Here is a 21,356-nt window from a genome sequence, read left to right as displayed (position 1 = left end):
AACTTACGTTTAAACTTAGAAAAATAGGGGTAAATATTAAGGTTACCACAAAGGAGACTAACAATCCTACTCATCAAAATAAAATATAAGAAAAAAAGAGACTAAGCAGAAACAAAATCAACAACAACGAATAAGAGGAAAAGACAATATATGAAGACAAACTACTCAGCACAAAAAATTAAATGGGAAAAAGAAACTGTCAACCCACAAAAAAAGACATCAAAATGACAGCACTAAGGTCATACCTGTCCATAATTATACTGAATGTAAACGGACTAAATGCACCAATAAAGAGACAGAGAGTAGCAGAATGGATAAAAAAACACAAGCTGTCTATATGCTGCCTACAAGAGACACACCTTAGACTTAGAGACAAACAAACTAAAACTCAAAGAATAGAAAAAAATATATCAAGCAAACAACAATCAAAAAAGGGCAGGAATGACAATATTAATTTCTGACAAAACAGGCTTTAAAGTTAAATCCACCACAAAGGATAAGCAAGGGCACTATATAAAGATTAAAGGGACAAAATACCAGGAGCATATAACCATATTAAATATTTATGCACCCAATGACAGGTCTGTAACATACATAAAACAAACTCTAAGAGCACTGAAAAGTGAAATAGACAGCTCCACAGTTCTAGTAAGAGAGCTCAACACACCATTTTCGGTGAAGCACAGAACACCCAGAAAGAAGCTCAATAAAGACATGGAAGATCTAAATGCCACAATCAACAAACTTGTCCTCATATGCATATACAGAACACTCCACCCAAGAGCAGCCAAGTATTCTTTCTTTCCTAGTGCACACAGAACATTCTATAGTATAGATCACACATTAGGTTATAAAGCAAGCCTTAGCAGAATCCAAAACATTGAAAAATTACAAAGCATCTTCTCTGACCATAAGGCCATAAAAGTAGAAATCAATAACAGAAAAAGCAGGGAAAAGAAATCGAACACTTGGAAACTGAACAATACCTTGTTCAAAAACGAATGGGTTATAGAAGGCATTAAGGATGGAATAAAGAAATTCATAGACTCCAATGAGAATGAAAACACTTCCTATCAAAACCTTTGAAACACAGGTAAAGCACTCCTAAGAGGTCAATTTATATCAATACATGCACACATCCAAAAAGAAGAACAGGCCAAAATCAAAGAATTATCCTTACAACTTGAACAAACAGCAACAAAAGAAACCCTCAGGCACCAAAAGAAAGCAAAGAATAAAAATTAGAACAGAATTAAACAAAAACAGATAACAGAAAAACAATTCAAAGAGTTAAAAAGACCAAAAGCTGGTTCTTTGAAAAAACTGTAAAAATTGATAAACCATTGGCCAAACTGACAAAGAAAAACAGCAAAGGAAGCAGATAATCCGAATAAGAAATGAAATGGGCAATATTATAACAGATCCAACAGAAATTAAAAGAATCATATCAGATTACCATGAACAAACTGTACTCTTAACAAATTTGAAAACCTAGAAGAAATGGATTATTTCCTAGGAACACACTACCTACGGAAACTGACACAGAGGTAGAACAACTAAATAGACCCATAACAAAAGAAGAGATTAAAAGGTAATCAAAAAACTCCCAACAAAGAAAAGCCTCTGAGAGCTTCACTACAGAGTTCTACCAAACTTTCAGAGAAGAGTTAACACCATTACTACTAAAGGTATCTCAGAGCACAGGAAAGGATGGAATACTCCCAAACTCACTCTATGAAGCCACCATATCCCTGATACCAAAACCAGGTAAAGATTCCAAAAAAAAAAAGGAAATTAGGGACTATATCCCTCATGAACTTATATGCAAAAATCCTCAACAAAATACTAGCCAATAGTATTCAACAACATATCAAAAAAATAATTCACCATGACCAAGTGGGATTCATACCAGGTATGTAGGGATGGTTTGACATTAGAAGAACCATTAATGTAATCCATCATATAAATAAAACAAAAGACAAAAACCACATGATTTTATCAATTGATGCAGAAAAGGTATTTGACAAAGTTCGACACCCATTCATGAAAAAAGTCTCAGCAAAATAGGAATAGAAGGAAAATTCCTCAACATAATAAAGGGCACTTATACAAAGCCAACAGCCAACATCATCCAAAATGGAGAGAGTCTGAAAGCATTCCCCTTAAGATCCGGAACCAGACAAGTATGCTCTTTATCACCATTCTTATTCAACATTGTGCTGGAGGCCCTCGCCAGAGCAATTAGGCTAGATAAAGAAATAAATGGCATCCAGATTGGTACCAAAGAAGTAAAAGTATCTCTATTCGAAGATGACATGATCTTATACACAGAAAAACCTAAAGAATCATCAAGTAAACTACTGAAACTAATAGAAGAGTTCAGCAGAAGATCAGGATACAAGATAAACATATAAAAATCAGTTGGATTCCTCTACACCAACAAAAAGAACATCGAGGAGGAAATCACCAAATCAATACCATTTACAGTAGCCCCCAAGAAGATGAAATACTTAGGAATAAATCTTACCAGAGATGTAAAAGACCTATACAATGAAAACTACAGGACACTACTGCAAGAAACCTACATAAGCGGAAAAATATACCTTGCTCATGCATAGGGGGACTTAACATTGTAAAAATGTCTATTCTACCAAAAGCAATCTACAGATACAATGCAATTCCGATCCAAATTCCAATGACATTTTTTAATGAGATGGAGAAACAAATCACAAACTTCATATGGAATGGAAAGAGGCCCCAGATAAGTAAAGCATTCCTGAAAAAGAAAAACAAAGTGGGAGGCCTTACTCTACCTGATTTTAGAACCTATTACACCGCCAAAGTAGTCAAAACAGCCTGGTACATATATATAGACCAATGGAACAAAACTGAGAATCCAGACATAAATCCATCCATATACGAGCAGCTGATATTTGACAAAGGCCCAAAATCAGTTAAATGGGGAAAAGACTGTCTCTTCAACAAATGGTGCTGGCATAACTGGATATCCATCTGCAAAAAATGAAACAAGACCCATACCTCACACCATGCACAAAAACGAGCTCAAAATGGATCAAAGACCTAAATATAAAATGTGAAATGATAAAGATCATGGAAGAAAAAATGGGGACAACGCTAGGAGCCCTAATACATGGCATAAACAGTATATGAAACATTACTAACAATGCATAAGAGAAACTAGGTAACTGGGAGCTCTTAAAAATCAAACACCTATGTTCATCCATAGAAGTCATCCAAAGACTTCACTAAAAGAGTAAAAAGATACCCACAGATTGGGAAAAAGTTTTTAGCTATGACATTTCCAATCAGTATCTGATCTCTAAAATCTACATGATACTGCAAAACCTCAACAACAAAAAGACAAATAACCCAGTTTAAAAATGGGCAAGTGATATGAACATGCACTTCACCAATGCAGACATTCAGGTGGCTAACAGATATGTAAGGAAATGCTCACGATCATTAGACATTAGTGAAAAGCAAATCAAAACTACAATGAGATACCATCTCACCTCAACAAGGCTAGCATTAATCCAAAAAACACAAAATAATAAATGTTGGAGCAGTTGCAGAGAGACTGGAACACTTAAACACTGCTGGTGGGAATGTAAAATGGTACAACCACTTTGGAAATTGATTCGCTGCTTCCTTAAACAACTAGAAATAGAATTACCATATAATCCAGCAATCCCACTCCTTGGAATATATCCTAGAGAATTAAGAGCCTTTACACAAACAGATATATGCACACCCATGTTCACTGCGGCACTGTTTACAATAGCAAAAGGATGGCAGCATCCAAGGTGCCTATCAACAGATGAACGGATAAATAAATTATGATATATCATAATGGAATACTATGCATCAATAAAGAACAATGATGAATCCGTCAAACATTTCATAACATGGAGGAATCTGGAGACATTATGCTGAGTGAAATTAGTCAGCTGGAAAAGGACAAATACTGTATAAGACAACTTTTATAATAAGTGCAGAAACAGTTTAAACAGAGAAGAAAATATTCTTTGATGGTTACGAGACGGAGGGGGAGGGAGGGAGAGGGGTTTTGACTAATTAGACAGAAGGTAAGAATTGTTTTAGGTGAAGGGAAAGACAACGCAGAATACAGGAGAGGTCAGCACAACTGCACTAAACCAAAAGCAAAGAAGTTCCCTGAATAAACTGAACGCTCTGAAGTCCAGCGTGGCAGGGGTTTGGGGACCATGGTTTTAGGGGACATACAAGTCAATTGGCATAATAAAATCTTTAAAGAAAACATTCTGCACCCCACTTTGGAGAGTGGCTTCTGGGGTCTTAAACGCTAGCAAGTGGCCATCTAAGATGCATCGACAGGTCTCAACCCACCTGGAGCAAAGGAGAATGAAGAACACCAAAGACACAAGGTAATTATGAGCCCAAGAGACAGAAATGACCACATAAACCAGTGAAGACATCAGCCTAAGAGCAGAAGAACTAGATGGTGCCTGGCTATAACCGATGACTGCCCTGACAGTGAACACAACAGAGAACACCTGAGGGAGCAGGAGAACAGTGGGATGCAGACCTCAAATTCTCATAAAAAGACCAGACTTAATGGTCTGATTGAGACTAGAAGGACCCCAGAGGTCATGGTCCCCAGACCTTCTGTTAGCCCAAGACAAGAACCACTCCCAAAGCCAACTCTTCAGACAGGGATTGGACTGGACTATGGGATAGAAGATGATGCTGGTGAGGAGTGGGCATCTTGGATCAAGTGGACGCAAGAGACTGTGGGCATCTCCTGTCTGGAGGGGAGATGTGAGAGCGGACGGGGTCAGAAGCAGGCCGAAAGGACACAAAAACAGAGAGTGGAGGGAGAGGGCGTGCTGTCTGATTAGGGGGCGAGCAGGTAGGAGTGTACAGAGGGGTGTCTATAAGTTTTTACATGAGAGATTGACTTGATTTGTGAACTTTCACTTAAAGCACAATAAAAACAAAACAAAAAAACCATCTTTGATTATATCTAATTTAGGGGAGGCTGCGGAGGATGAGAAAACAGGAGAAATAAAACAGGCAAAAAAGAAGGATGTAGGAGAAAGGAAGAAGGCAAAAAATGGACTTTCTGAATAGACTTCAGTCCTTCGGGGGAATAAAATCTGCCTTGTACAGATAGTTTAAAACTTTCCCCTCCTGTTTCCTTCCGGATTTCCAGCTGCTCAGAGCTAAGTAAGAGAGGAAAAGACATTTCCTGGCAAACACAAAACCAAAGGCTACAGAGGATCACCAGGAGAGGATCTATTTTAAATCACCTCAGACAGCAACAATTATAACTTACTCCAAAGATAAGACTCTTCGTATTTCCCTGTGGATCATCAACTTCTTCCTCTCCCAGAACATTTTCAGAGTATGTAGAAAAGGAATAAACCAATTGGCCGAAACCTTTGGCTAGGCATCTGTAGTTCTTAAGTCTTTCTAGATTTAGAAATGATCATAAACCAAATATGAAACAAAGTTAGTAGTACTTGCTAATAATTAAATGTGAGAGCCTGGTACCTTTCACATAGCAAAGCAAACTTCTATTATATGGGTTATGTGCCAAGTCTAAAAGCACTAGCAAGCCATACATGATCCAGAATGAGTAAAAGTAGAAGGCACGTCAGCATGCTCACCTTTAAGTTTCTTTTCTTCCTTGAATTTCTTTTTTTTGGGTCCAAGTAGGTGCCGCTGTTGCTCATAGAAAGGGTCATATGTAGAGAGCAGGCCTGCACTGTAGTATTGGTATTGCTGCAACTGAAGCAGACAAAGACAGTAATGCTTAGATGAGCCTGTGTTCTATAGCATAACCTTCAGGGAACATCACCTTTACTACAGAAAGCTGAGTCAGAGAAAATCAAAGCTCTTAGCACAGTAGTCTTCCCATAAAGAGATCAATAAGGATTTAGTATATCAAAGTCAATTATTTACTTGGCTTCCAAGCAAAATACGTTCAGCTGCAATGCACATGGAATTAAGGAGAACCCTTTCATGCTACTGAATTTCCATCAGATTATTTACTTAGTCCTGACAAACACATGAGCGATGCAATTCACTGCAAAAAGACTTTTCTTCCTTGGAAATTCATCAGCTAAGAAATAAACCATATTTCTATGACCAGTAGGTCCTCGGATTTACTAAATTTCCTGATTCTTGCTGCCATTCTGGCTCATAGTCTTATACTTGGATCCAAGAGTCACCAGCTGCCACAGACTGAATTGTGTTCTCTAAAATTATGTTGTAAATCCTAACCTTTTAGCGGTAGATGTAATCCCATTTGGCAGTAGGGTTTTATGTTATCGAGGTCCTATCAGTGTAGGATGTGTCTTAAACCAATCACTTCTGAGATATAAAAGAGCAGATTAGACACAGAAGCAAGCACAGATAGATGCCACATGAAGATCACAAAGGAACCCAGGAACAGAAGCTGAAAAGAGACAAGGACAGGGCCGACAGAGACACAAAGTGTTGCCCTAGAGCTGGGTGCTCTGAATTTGGACTTCTAAGCCTCCTAAAACCATGAGAAAATTAATTTCTTTTTGTTAAAGCTACCTATTTGTGGTACTTCTGCTATAGCAGCACTAAGAAACTAAGGCAGCAGCCATCCCAATTATCCAACCTTTTAAGTCTTCTCTCTCTTTTCTCCTGCTAAGAGATCCTGCCAACATTCTGGACAGTGCCTAAAACCCACTGCCGTTGTTGATTCCGACTCCTAGAGACCCTATAGGACACAGGAGAAGTGCCCCATGGACTGGCACGTCTTTCTCCCATGGAGTGGCTGGTGGGTTCAAACTGCTGACCTTTTGGTTAGCAACTGAGCACTCAAGCACTGTACCACCAATGCTCAATAGTGCCTAGGTTGCCAGAATTCTAATATATGAATGATAAAATTTTTTCCATATGTAGTTGTTGTTATTACGTGCCGTCAAATGAATTCTGACTCACAGTAACCTAACATGACAGAGTAGAGCTGTTCCGTGGGTTTCCTAGGCCTTAATCTTCACAGGAGCAGATCACCAGGTCTTCTCCTACAGAACCGCTCAGTCAGCAGCTGAGTGTTTAACCACTGCTCCAACGGGCTCCTTTTTTCCCATATCTAACCACCAACCCAACCCCACTGCCGTCAAGTCGATTCCGACTCATAGCAACCCTACAGGACAGAGCAGAACTGCCCCATAGAGTTTCCAAGGAACACCTTATGGATTCGAATTGCCAACCCTTTGGTTAATAGCCATAGCACTTAGCCGCTATGCCAGCAGGGTTTCCTTTTTTCCACATAGGGAGTAGCAAATCCGTTCAAATATTTTATTTAAATCGACCCCAAATCTCACCTTGTGTCTCACTTATTATTAATGTATAAATGTGAATGAATGTAGATTAAAATTATGTAGCCCAATGTTGAATCCCTTTCCTGGATTTTAGCCAAATGAGTTGTTCAAGCTCTGAAACCAGTACAGAGATTAATATGGAGAACTCTTGTAAGGTCCTCCTCCCAGGTTAAAACTAAATGAGCATTCACCGAGCTGTATACTTATAATGTATGGACTTTCCTATATGTATCTTTTACTTCACTTAAAAGAATGAGCAAATATTTCAAGCACCAAGTGTCTCAGCATTGGACTTTAAAGAGCAACTCTGCATCAAGTTGGTCAAATATCTTACTGTTTGTATCTTCTACTGGTTTATAAACTCCAGCATATTATTCAAAGCTCTCTGAGCTAACTTTAGACCTTAAGTAACTGCTGGAAGGTTGTTAGGTCTCTTCATGTACATTTTGATCACTGTGTGTAAAGTGCCACACTCTCACAAAAATCAGAAAGCTTTGGTAGCAGCTTTCAAATAGTTGCCACTTAAACCTATCATCATTCTAATGTTAGTGTGTGAAAAGTAAAAACGCTTCCAAAGAACAACTACATTAAAAAACAATCACCAGAATGTAAAATGGTACAGCCACTCTGAAGAACAGTTTGGCAGTTATTCAAAAGTTACACAGAGATACCATTAAAAAAAAAAAAAAATCCAAACCCACTGCTGTCAAGTCAATTCTGACTCATAGTGACCTTACAGGATAGAGAAGAATTGCCCCATGGGATTTCCAAGCAGCAGCTGGTAGATTTGAATTGCCAACCTGTTGGCTGGCTGCTGACTGTGGAGCACTGTGCCATCAGGGCTCCAAAGAAACCATCAAAAAAACCAAACCCGCTGCCATCGAGTCAATTCTGACTCATAGTGAGCATACAGGACAGAGCAGACTGCCACACAGGGTTTCCAAGGAGCACCTGGTGGATTCGAACTGCTGACCTTTCGGTTAGCAGCTGTAGCACTTAACCACTATGCCACCAGGGTTTCCAATATGACCCAGCAAATCCACTCAGAGGTATATACTCAAGAGAAATGAAAACATACATCCACACAAAAACTTGTACACCAATGTTCACAGCAGCATTATTCATAACAGTGAAGAAGTGGAAACATCATCAGTTGATGAATAAATAAAATGTGGTATATCCATACAATGGAACAGTATGATTTAGCAATGAAAAGGGATAAAGTATTATGCTGTAACACAGATGAACCTGAAAACACTATGTTAAGTGAAAGAAATCAGACACAAAGGACCACGTGTGGTATGATTCCATTTGTATAAAAGTCCAGAACGGGCAAATTTACAGAGACACAGGTAGGCTGGTAATTGCCTAGGGCTGGGGGGCAGAGGATGGGGAGTAACCGTTAAGGGGTGGGTGCAGGGTTTCTTTCTGGGGCGAGAAAAAGGTTCTGGAATTAGTGGTGGTAGTTGTACAACTCTGAATATACCAAAAACCACTCAACTGCACACTTTAAAAGGCTGAATTTTTTGGTATGGGAATAAAATCTTAATAAAGTTGTCACTGAAATAACAATAACCATCCCCACTACCTAAATATAAAGTTAAAACGATGTATCTTTAATGGCTATAACCCAGAAGGCGTGCATATCAAGCACGAAGGTCTGAGGCTTTTCCTGAAACTCTCACCTCCTTGTCTTTACTATACTTGTTCTGGTGAAGCTTCTTGTATTTGTGCAGCCGCAGCATGTTGTGAAGCTCCTCTCGGCTGAGATTGAGTTCTTCTTCGTCATCATTGTCTTCACTCTGAGAATCTGCCTCACTGGACTCATCACTTAGTAGAATGCTCTGAACAGGAAGGAAATGGAAATGTAACTTCTGCTAGGAAACAATTCCTTTTATAATCCTACCATTTTTTCCAGATCCCAGAACAATGACAGAAACAGCTGAGGTACAGTCATTCAGTTTCCCTTGTACTATTCTTTCCCAATTCGACTGAAAAACAAATGAACGCCAACTGAACCTATCTATCGGAATCACCTCCACAGCACTGGTTTAGGCATCAATTACAGACTAATAACACAGAGCAACGCAGTAAACAGCAGCAAGGCTAGAAGGCATTAAGCTCTTCAAATATTCATCAACCGATGAGTGCATAAACAAAATTTGGCACTCCATACAACGAAATATTATTCAGTCATAAAAAGAAATGAAGTACTGACACATGCCATAACATGAATGAACCCTGAAAACATTACAGTTGTCCCCCCTTATCTGTGCAGGATGCGTTCTAAGGCCTCGCACCGGTGCCTCGAACAGCAGATAGTACCAAACTCTACGTACACTATGACTTGCCCTATACATACATACCTATGACAAAGTTTAATTTATAAACTAGGCACAGTAAATTAACAACATTAACTAATGAAACAGGCCAGTTTTAACAATATGCTGTAATACACGTTATGTGAGTGACAGGGCCGGATGGCATGAGATTTCATCATGCTCTGTGTGCATTTAACGTTTTCTAACCGCGTTGACCGTGGGTAAGTAAGTGGGTAACTGAAACCACAGAAAGCGAAACCACAGATAAGGGGTTGCTACTGTATACTAAACAAAAAAAGCAGACACAAAAGGTCACACATTATGTAAGTCCATTTTTATATGTTCAGAAGAGGTAAATCCACAGAGACAGAAAGAAGATGAGTGGTTGTGTGCCAAGAGCTGGGGAACGAGGAGAATGGGGAGTGATTGCTAACGGGTAAAGGTTTTCTTCTGCGGTGATGAAAATGTCCTGGAATTAGTGGTGATGGTTACACAACTCTGTGGATATACTAAAAGCCACTGAATTGTACAATTTAAAGGGGCTAATTTATGGCATGTGAATTATATCTCAATTTTTTTAATGTGATGGTTAAACAAAAAGATCTCTGCATTCCCAACAGACTAAAACCTCACTGATACAAGGCCATCAGACTTTTTACACATGAACCTTTTAAAGTACGAAATAGAAAAACAATTCATTTTAATACAAGAAACACTATACTTAATTCAGTTTGGCAAAGACAGGAATCTTGTTAAGAGTACACCTACTCCTCATTTATCAACTATATTGTTATCCAACGTATCACATTTACGACAACAGTAAAAAATCTGCTGTCTATTTCATGCATTAATGACGCATGTCTCTGGCAGTAATGAACGCCAACGTACAAGGTGAGAGTAATGCCGGTTGTGATGATTAAGGTTATTTCAACTTGACTGGGCCATGATTCTCAGCAGTTTGGCAGTAATGTAATTTGGCAGTTATGTACCAAACCCGTTGCTGTCAATTCCGACTCACAGTGACCCTATAAGACAGAGTGGAACTGTACTATAGGGTCTCCAAGGAGCAGTTTGTGGATTTGAACTGCTGACCTTCTGGTTAGCAGCTGTAACTCTTAACCACTGTGCCACCAGGGTTCCATTTTTTGCTTCTGGTTCCGTAATGATGCAATTTGGCAGTTACATAATGATGTAGTCATACTCCATCTTGTGATATGATGTGGTCATCTTCTATTTTCACGTAATGCTGACTTTCACATAACAACTTAGTCGTTGGAACCAAACCACATCGATAAGGAAGGAGTGAGTGTACAGAGATTACACTACTCCCCTGCTTGTAAACGCTCCAATGGCTTACCAAAGACTGAATCCATGTGACAGAGTAGAACTGTCCTTATGGGGTTTTCTAGGCTGTAATCTTCATGGGAGCAGGTCACCAGGTTTTTCTCCTGCAGAGTCTATGGGTGGGTTCAAACTGCCAACCTTTCGGTTAGCACCCGAGCACTTAAACATTGCACCACCAAAAAACCAAAACCAAACCTGTTGCCATCGAGTCGATTTCAACTCACAGCAACCCTACAGGACAGAGAACAGCTCCGTAGGGTTTCCAAGGCTGAAATCTTTATGGAAGCAGACTGCCTCGTCCCACGGAGAGGCTGGTGGGTTGAAACTGTCGATCGAATGCTTATCCATTGAGCCACCAGGGCTCCTCATTGCACGCAAGGGCTACTTCATTTTACAAGAGCATTATAGAGGTTATACCACTCCCCTGCTTATAAACACTCCATTGGGTTGCCACTGTTAACTAGAGTAAAATCCAAATTCCGTTACACGACATAAAAGGTCCTACATGCCCAGGCTCTCTAACCTGGTCTTCTACCATTCCCCTCATTCACTGGGCTCCAGTCGTGCCAGCCTACTGTCTCTCCCGAACAAACAGCGTGTGCTTCTTTTCTCAGGACTTTTGCAGTTGTTCCTTCTGATTGAAATGCTCTTATCCTAGATCTTTACATAGCTTTCTCTGATCATTCAGAAATCTGTTGAAATGTTACCTCTTTATAAAAGCCATTCACATTTGTTAGAGTACAGGCTTACCGTCTGCCTCCCTCCATTAGAATGTTAGCTCAACAGGGCAGAGGCCTTGTCTGTCTGTTCACTGATGTATCCCTAATATCTACATCAGTCCTTGAACAGTAGAATGTGCTCAGTAAACATTTGTTGGATGAATGAACTACTCAGGGGCTGATGAAAAAGTAGATTTATATTCCTGATTAAAATGTGAGCCAGAGAAGGCACAGATCTTATCTAATTTTGTATCCTCCCACTAGCCCCATGGTTTACACTCAATGTTTGCTAAAATGACTTATTGAATCCTCCAGATTTTTCCTATCTCTTCAAAAAACCACATCCAGAAAAAAGATTCACATCTAGAAAAATCTCTACCAACCTGCCAGAATGAGTTAGTACCTTTTTTCCCTTCTATCAGAACTTTTATATCTGGATTGTAAACATTCCGCCTTATCTCTTACCTTTAACCATTTTCTGCTTTTCTTCAACTTAGAGAAGTTATATAGATTCCCTTTGTCAGATTTTGATTCTGTGTAAAAAAAAAAAAAACATAAATAAACGAATGAAAAGATGACTATCCCAAGAGAAGTAACAGCTCAGAGAAGGATGTCACCCCATGCTGACCTGACTGCAGAACTCCATTCAGCGAGTATGTGTTTAACATTCCAGAACTGCTTGCTCCAGAAGTCTCACCAAGCAATGAGTTTGGAGGTTCTTCCTTAACTTGTATTAAGGGATCCCCAGACTGGGGCAGTAAAGGATTATTGTCATCCAGTCCATCTTCACTGTCATCACTATAAATTGAAAAATGGTGAGTCCACAATCACATCTGACCCAGCAAAATACTAAAATTTAAGGTTAGCAGAACTGGGCACTTTAGAGAAGAAATGGATCCTTTGAATAAGTCAACATTTTATTTAAAAGGAAGAAAAAGAAAATATCAAACATACCCCAAAATACTTTAAAATCTACAGGGATGACAATGCTTCAGAAATGTGAACACTACGTTGGGAAGAATTAATACACGGAGCAGCATACCTAGAAATACTCCTGTTGAAGATGGCTGACGTTTGTCTCAGGAAATGGTCCAACCGGAGGGCCCTCTCCAGGTACTGAAGATAGAGGGGCTTTGCCAGCTCAGTGCAGCCGCCATCGTCCCCGGCACCCAACTCCGAGGCCATAGAACAAATCTGTCTTCATGCACAAAGGCCTCCGACTGCACGGCTGCATAATGAAGATAAGTAGTCAAAGGTGAAATACTATTCATTCTCCTAGGAGAGGAGAAATCAGATCTTGTAGAACACAAGACACTGAGAAGACAACAGTCTGTAGAAAGATCATGACAAAGCTCTGCTTCCTAATGCAAATGCAGAAGGTGGAAGGCAAGAATAGAAACACTGTTATATGTTGCAATGAAAATTCATGTTATGTTTCCGAAACAGTACCTTAAAATTTATAACCACTTCCCTTCCTCCCCACAATTGACAATTACTCCCGGCTACTTTTTACCTAAGTCTATAGGAAGCTCACTGTTGCAAACCTCACAGAGGAACATAGGAACACCTGTGCTCAGCATCACCTTCAAAATAGTTACTTCCTTCTTTACTTTGTATTTACATCTGTACACGGGTGCAAGCTATTTTATTTACAAAGGAGTAGATGGTCTGGCAGAGTATTTTACAATCCCTCATAAATATGCTATAATGAGCAAGATTTAGAAACGATTGCAGTAAGAATGTTTTCACTAGAGAAACAACCAATACAACAACTTTCCCAACCGTCTTCACGTGACGCCTGCTTTGTAACTTGTTATGTTTAACTCTGGAAGTAGTACAGCCAGAATGCTCCTTAGAAGCAAGGATGGCAAGACTACATCTCACGTATTTTGGGCACGTTATCAGGAGGGATCAGTCCCTGGAGAAGGACATCATGCTTGGTGAAGGGTCAGCAAAAAACAGGAAGACCCTCAACAAGATGGACTGACACAGTGGCTCCAACAGTGGGCTCAAGCATAGTGACTGTGAGGGGGGTGCAGGACCGGGCCGTGTTTCGTGTTTTGTACACAGAGCTGCTATGAGTCAGAACCGACTCGATGGCACCTAACAGCAACATCTTTAAAAACTTAAGGGGGTAAGCCAGGATTAAATAACAAGAGAATATTAAACGATTCGCCCATTTTCTGGCATACAGTGAGTACTCACTAAATGGTGATTATTTTTTAGAAGCTCATAATCTAACAAAGTAATAAGTTTTAAAGGAAAAACCCTAATATCTCTTTCTTGAGTTGTCTCTGCTTATAATAGTTTTTAAACATTTTAAACATTTCCTAACATAATCTTTTTACTTAAAAGAATATTAAAAATTCTTCCCCAATTGATATACAGATTTAACACAATCCCTGTCAAAATTCCAGCAGGCTTTTTTTCCTATATAAATTGACAAGCTGATTCTACATTTTACATAGAAATATAAAGGACCCAGAATAACCAAAACAATTTTGAAGAACAAAAACTTGAATGACTTACACTTCCTGATTTTAAAATGTTATATTTTTTACAAATATATTTATCTATTTAAATCTATATGGTATATATAACCAAAAACCCGTTGCTATTGAGTCGATTATCACTCATAGCAACCCTGTAAGACAGAGTAGAACTGCCCCACAGGGTTTCCAAGACTGTAATCCTCACTGAAGCAGAATGCCACATCTTTCTCTTGCGCAGCAGCTGGTGGGTTAGAATCACTGACCTTTCACTCAGCAGCTGAAAACTTAACCACTGCGTTACCAGAGCTCATTATTACATACACGCATATATATGTATATATCTGTGTATATATACACACCTATTATAAAGTTACAATAATCAGGACAATGTGATATTGACATAAGGATAGCTGTATAGATTAATGGAACAGAGCTGAGAATTTAGAAACAAACCCTTACATTTACGGTCAACTGATTTTCAACAAAGGTACCAAGGCAATTCAATGGGGAAAAGACAGCCTTTTCAACAAATTTTGCTGGGACAAATGGATATCCACATACAAAAAGATAAGCATAAACCCTTACTTCATATCATGCACAAAAATTAACTTAAAATGAATCACAGACCTAAGTGTAACACCTAAAACTATAAAACTTTTAGGGGAAAATCTTCATGACCTTGGTTAGGCAAAAAGTTCTTACATATGACATCGAAAGCACAACCACAAAAGAAAAAAATTCATAAATTAGGCTTCATAAAAATTAAAGACTTTCACATTCCAAAAAATACCACTAAGAAAATGAAGACAGGCTACAGACTAGAACAAAATATTTACAATTCACATAACTGATAAAGGTGTTGCACCCATAATATATAGAGAACTCTTAGAAGTCAATAATAAGACAAACAACCCAATTAAAAAATGGGCAAGAGGTTCTAAGTAAACATTTCACCAAAAAAGATACAGGAATGGCTATACTATGCACATGCTCAACATCAATGAAGGCAAATTAAAAGCACAGTGACATAGCACTTCTAGAACTAATAGAAAGGTTCAGCAGAATAGCAGGATACAAGATAAGCATACAAAAATCAGTTGGATTCCTATACACCAATAAAGAGAAAAATGAAAAGGAAATCAGGAAAACATTATAAGAGCCCCTAAAAAAATAAAATACTTAGGAATAAATCTAACCAGGGAGGTAAAAGACCTATACGAAGAAGATTACAGAACACTACTGCAATACTAATTAGATAGTAGACAAGAACTATTTTAGGTGAAGGGAAAGACAACACACAATACAGGAGAGGTCAGCACAACTGGACTAAACCAAAAGCAAAGAAAGAAGTTTCCTGAATACAATCAAACACTTCAAAGGCCAGAGTAACAGGGACAGGGATCTGGGGACCCTGGTTTCAGAAGACAAACAGGTCAACTGGCGTAAGAAAATGTATCAAGAAAACATTCTGCATCCCACTTTGAAGAGTGGCGTCTGGGGTCTTAAACACTAGCAAGCAGCCATCTAAGATGCCATCAATTGGTCTCAACTCACCTGAAGCAAAGGAAAATGAAGAATACCAAAGACAAAAGGTAAAGATGACCCCAAGAGACAGAAAGGGCCACATAAACCAGAGACTACTTCAGACTGAGACCAGAAGAACTAGATGGTGCCTGGCTACCACTGATGACTGCCCTGACAGGGAACACGGCTGTGAGTCCCTGATGGAGCTGGAGAACAATGGGATGCAGATCTCAAATTCTAGTAAAAAGACCAGACTTAATGGTCTGAACAAGACTGGAGGGACCCCAAAGGTCATGGTCCCCAGACCCCATTAGCCCAAGACAGGAACCATTCCTGATGCCAACTCTTCAGACAGGGACTGGACTCAACTATAAGACAGAAAATGATACTGGTGAGGAGTGAGCATCTTGGCTTAAGTAGACACATGAGACTATGTGGGCAGCTCCTGTCTGAAGGTGAGATGAGAAGGCAGAGGGGGACCGGAGCTGGTTGAACGGACATGGGGAATACGGGGTGAAGAGGAAGAGTGTGCTGTCTTGTTAGGGGGAGAGCAGTTAGGAGAACATAACAAGGTGTGTGTAAGTATTTGTATGAGAGACTGACTTGATTTGTAAACTTTCACTCAAAACACAATTAAAAAAAAAAAAAAAAACTGAGGGAAACCAAAAGAGATCTACATAAATGGAAAAACATACCATGCTCATTACAACATTGTGAAAATGATAATTCTACTCAAAGCAATCTACAAATACAAAGCAATCTTGCACCCAAATACCAACAACATTCTTTAAAGAGATGGAAAAACTAACCATTAACTTTATATGGAAAGGGAAGAAGCTCCAGGTAAGTAAAGGCACTACTGAAGAAGAAGAATAAAGTAGGAGGACTGGTACTACCTGACCTCAGAACCAACTATACAGCTACGGTATTCAAGATAGCCTGATACTGGTACCACGACAGATACATTACCAATAAAACAGAAATAAGAACGCAGATGTAAATCCATCCACTAAGAGTCACCTGATCTTCGATAAGGGCCCAAAGTTCATCAAACGGGGAAAAGTCAAGTCTTTTTAACAAATGGTGCTGGCAAAACTGGATGTTCATCTGCAAAAAAAAATGAAAAAAGACCCATACCTCACACCATACACAAAAACTAATTCAGAATGGATCAAAGACCTAAATATAAAACCAAAAACTATAAAGGTCACAGAAGAAAAAACAGGGTCAACGCTAGAGGCCCTAATACACGGCATTAACAAGATACAAACCATAACTAATAACACACAAATCCAGAAGATAAGCTAGATAACTAGGACTTCTAAAAATTAAACACTTGTGCTCATCAAAAGACTTCACCAAAAAGAAAACCTACATACTGGGAAAAAGTTTTTGGCTATGACAAATTCGACAAAGCTCTAATCTCTAAAATCAATATGAAAATCCAACATCTCTACAACAAAAAGACAATCTGATTTAAAAAATGGGCAAAGGACATGAACAGACACTTTACCAAAGAAGACATTCAAGTGGCTAACAGGCATGAGCAAATGCTCAGGACCATTAGCCATTAGAGAAATGCAAATCAAAACCACAATGAGATACCATCTCACCCCTGCATTACTGGTACAATCAAAAAACAGGAAATAGATGTTGGAAAGGCTGCAGGGAGATTAGAACTCTTACGCACTGCTGCTGGGAAGCAAAATGGTACAGACATTTTGGAAAACAATATGGCGCTTCCTTAGAAAGCTAGAAAACAGAAATACCACATGATCCGGCGATGCCACTCCCTGGAATATATCCTAGAGAAATGAGGGTCACCACACGAATAGGCATATGCACACCCATGTTCACTGCAGTATTGTTCACAATAGCAAAAAGATGGAAACAACCCAGACGCCCATCAACAGATAAATGGATAAACAAACCATGGTAGATAAACGCTATGGAGTACTACGCAACAATAAAGAACAACAATGAATCTGCAAAAGCATCTCACAACATGGGTGAATCTGGAGGGCATTATGCTGAGTGAAATAAGTCAATCACAAAAGGACAAATATTGTATGAAACCACTACTGTAAAAACTCATTGAAAAGGCTTACATACAAAAAGAAACAAATCTTTGATGGTTACGAGGGAAGGGAGGGATGGGGATGGAAAAACACTTAAGAGACAATAGATAAGAGGTAACTTTGGTGAAGGGTAAGACAGTACACAATACTGGGGAAGCCAGCACAACTTGTCCAAGGCAAGGTCACGGAAGCTCCACAGACACATCCAAACTTCCTGAGGGACTGAATTACTGGGCTGAGGGCTCCAAGGACCATGGTCTCAGGCAACATCTAGTTCAACTGGCATGACACAGTTTATAAAGAAAATGTTCTACGTTGTACTCTGGTGAGTAGTTTCTGGGGTCTTAAAAGCTTGTGAGTGCCATCTAAGATACTCCACTGGTCTCACCCTGTCAAGAGAAAGGGAGAATAAAGAAAACTAAAGACACACGGGAAAAATTAGTCCAAAGGACTAATGGACCACAACTACCACAGTCTCCATCAGACTGAGTCCAGTACAACTAGATAATACCCAGCAAAAAAAGAAAAAAGTAAAATATTTCAAATGACCATCAAATGAGTGAATGGATAAACAAAATGCAGTACATTCATACAATGGTAATATCATTCAGCAATAAAAAGAACAAAATGATACATGCAACAATGTGAATTAATCTCAAAACATACTAGGTGAATGCCCATCACAAAAGATCACATATTATATGATTCCATTCACATAACATGTCCAGAACAGGTAAATTCATAGAGACACAAAGGACATTCAGAGTTGCCTGGGCCTGGGGGTGCAAAGTAGGATTGTAAATAGGTACAAGGGATCTTTTTTGGGGGGAGGGGCACAGGAGTTGGAAATGTTCTACACGGACATTGTGGTGGTGGCTGCACAATGCTGTAAATTTGCTAAAAATCACCCAATTGTACATTTAAGTCAGACGACTTTTACGGTATGTAAATTATCAGTCTTGGTAATGACGTTAAAAAAAAATGTTCAAAAATGTTTTAAGGCTTCAATAAGTTCTACTTTTCAAAGTGAGATCTAACGTGTACCTCCTTCCAGAAAATTTCAAAGAAACTTTGTTTTAAAAAGACAGCAAAACTGCCTTAATCAGAAAGCAGCAAATAATTCACCTTCAGATATGTACACATGAAGTGTGTGAAACTGCTCGTTGGCTCCCTCCTGAGCTTCTGTCAGAAAACAACTGACCTTGTGACTCTCTCAGCTCTAGAGGCTCGAAGTCCAAACCAGGGCACTGGCCGTGCTGACCCCTTCCAGCGTTTCGCACCTCTCTCCTAGCTTCCCGCGGCTCCCGGCAATCCGTGGGGTTCCCTGGCCTGTCGACGCATCTTCGCACGATCACCTTTCCTGTCTCATCTGTCTCGCATCTGTTCTCCTCTTTTATAAGGTGCCACTTAGAATTAGGATCCACCCTATTCCCCGTATGACTTCATTTCTAAACAGGATCACATTCACAGGTACCAGGTGTCATGACTTCAACAAATCTTTGGGGGGCGGGGGGACGGCAAAATTCAATGTTCTATAGGAGGTATGAATAAAAGTTATACTGAATGATCCAAAATGAACTGGATAATTTCAAAAATTAATTCCCCAGTAACTAGGTTATATATGATGTCAAAACCAATTTGTCCAGGAAAGATCACAGTTACTTCCATAGTCTTAACAATGCTCAATATGTGCCCCCTTGTGACACCCAGCAGACATCAATCCTGTAATCTGATTCATCTCAGAATCATATCACCATTGATGGCTGAAATGGTGGCTGTGATGCATTCCTTTATTTCTACAAAGCTACAAGGAAGAGGTGTTACAAGCATGAGGTTCTTGACATATCTCTACAAGAAGTTGTCTTATGGTGCTATTTGGAGAGCTAAGTAATAATTTTTTTAATGTTCAATAATTTTTTAATGACCTTTTAAGCTTGGTGACCCTTACATTGAGCCCAGATGTCCTGGTTAGTCTCTTAAAAGCTGCTGCCCTAATAACCTATACTTTTATCTCCTACACTTGTCTTTCTCCCATTTTCCACAGAAAACAGCAGGACCACACTAACTCACTAGTTGTTGTCCAACTTCCGCAGAGGACATTTCTCAGTAATTCTTTTACTCACCTCTTACCTTAGACGTTATTCTTTGACACGCGCCCCAAAAGACTACTACAAACATCTTCCCTCTTCCTCGAAATCCTCAACTCACTCCTTCTCACCTCGGGAGGGCTTGAGGAGCAAATGTCTCCACCCTTTTAGTCCACCTTAACTCACTGGTTTCTTCTCTTATTCTTTGGGGTATTATTCCATTTATTTTAGAATAGGAAAGAAGGAATTATAGAATATTTGAAACAAACAAAAAAAAAAAGAGTTGAGTCTGATATGGTTGAGAACAACCCTCTCTCTAAACCACTCTTTATCAGAATAGATGAAAAGAAGTTGATATTGCTGACTAACTCTTACTTCTGCATCTTTGAAAACTTCTTGGACTATTCCTTCTATACCTCCTTGATTAGAAACTTATTTATTCTAAATGGAGGAATCAACTATACTTCTGGCATTCATCCTCACTCCTTGGAAAATCTCATCCACTATCAAGACTTCAATTAATACTGCTACTTGGCTGATTCTCTGGCCCCCGTTTTCCAAAGTATACAATCCACACTCCCAGATGCTGTTGGATATCCCACTCTTGATGTACCACTGCCCAAAACCCAATGCCATCTAGTCGATTCTGGCTCATAGCAACCTTACAGGGTTTCCATGGTTGTAAATCTCTATGGAAGCAAACTGCCAAATCTTTTCCGCACTGAGCCGCTGGTAGTTTGGAGCCACCGACCTTTCATTTAGCAGTCGATCACTTTAACCACTGCACTACCAGGCTCCTTTGATATACCACAGGCCTCCACAAACTCAAAGTCCTATCTGCGCCAAACCAGCTAGTTCATCTGTCTTTCCTATTTATAACAGTCAGATTCAAAATCTGTGAATCATTTTTAAAATTCCCCTTTACTTCTCCTCTTAAATGCAATCCAGTCCCGACTTCTAGTTAATTCTTCTTTTGGGACGATATCTGGAATCTGTCCTTTCCTTCTTGTTGTTAGTTTTCTCAGGTAGGTTCTATCATCTCATGTCTGAAGTGTTGTTGTTAGTTGCTGTCACACTGATTCTGACTCATGGCGACCCCAAGAGTGCAGAGTAGAACCGCACGCTGTAGGATTTTCAAAGCTGTCATCTTTTGGAAGCGGATCACCAGGCCTAGCGGCTCTTACTTTCAGGTTCTTCTCACTTTAATCCATCCTCCTGCAGCTACTGCCAAATCACTATTCCCCCCAAAAAACACCCAAATTCAATACAGTCTAAACTCCTCCGCCCGAAATTCAAAGATCTCTATCACCTGGCTTCAAGTTACCTTTTCCAGTTTCATCTTTTACTATTTCCCTACCAATACCAAACCAAACCAGAGGTCGTCTAGTCAATTCTGACTCACGGCAGCCCCATGTGTTAGAGAACAGAAC

General features: G+C 39.4%; 1 protein-coding gene across 3 annotated transcripts in view; it reads right to left on the bottom strand.

Moving 5' to 3' along the window:
• The window catches only part of INO80 (INO80 complex ATPase subunit), a 134,350-nt gene that overhangs the window by 92,481 nt on the left and 20,513 nt on the right, over positions 1-21,356 (bottom strand). For all 3 annotated transcript variants that reach the window (XM_010598353.3, XM_003418664.4, XM_023558669.2), the window contains exons 2-6: positions 12,788-12,973; positions 12,374-12,543; positions 12,211-12,278; positions 9,047-9,205; positions 5,670-5,790 (exon numbers count right to left, since the gene is read on the bottom strand). In XM_010598353.3, coding sequence (XP_010596655.1) covers positions 5,670-5,790; positions 9,047-9,205; positions 12,211-12,278; positions 12,374-12,543; positions 12,788-12,930 — 661 coding nt within the window. In that variant the 5' untranslated portion in view covers positions 12,931-12,973. The remainder of the gene's footprint in view (positions 1-5,669; positions 5,791-9,046; positions 9,206-12,210; positions 12,279-12,373; positions 12,544-12,787; positions 12,974-21,356) is intronic.

The sequence above is a fragment of the Loxodonta africana genome, chromosome 10, assembly GCF_030014295.1.
Source record: "Loxodonta africana isolate mLoxAfr1 chromosome 10, mLoxAfr1.hap2, whole genome shotgun sequence".
In the NCBI taxonomy this organism is placed as follows: domain Eukaryota; kingdom Metazoa; phylum Chordata; class Mammalia; order Proboscidea; family Elephantidae; genus Loxodonta; species Loxodonta africana.
The sequence above is the reverse complement of the archived record's forward strand: the minus strand, read 5'-3'. Positions and strand labels throughout refer to the sequence as shown.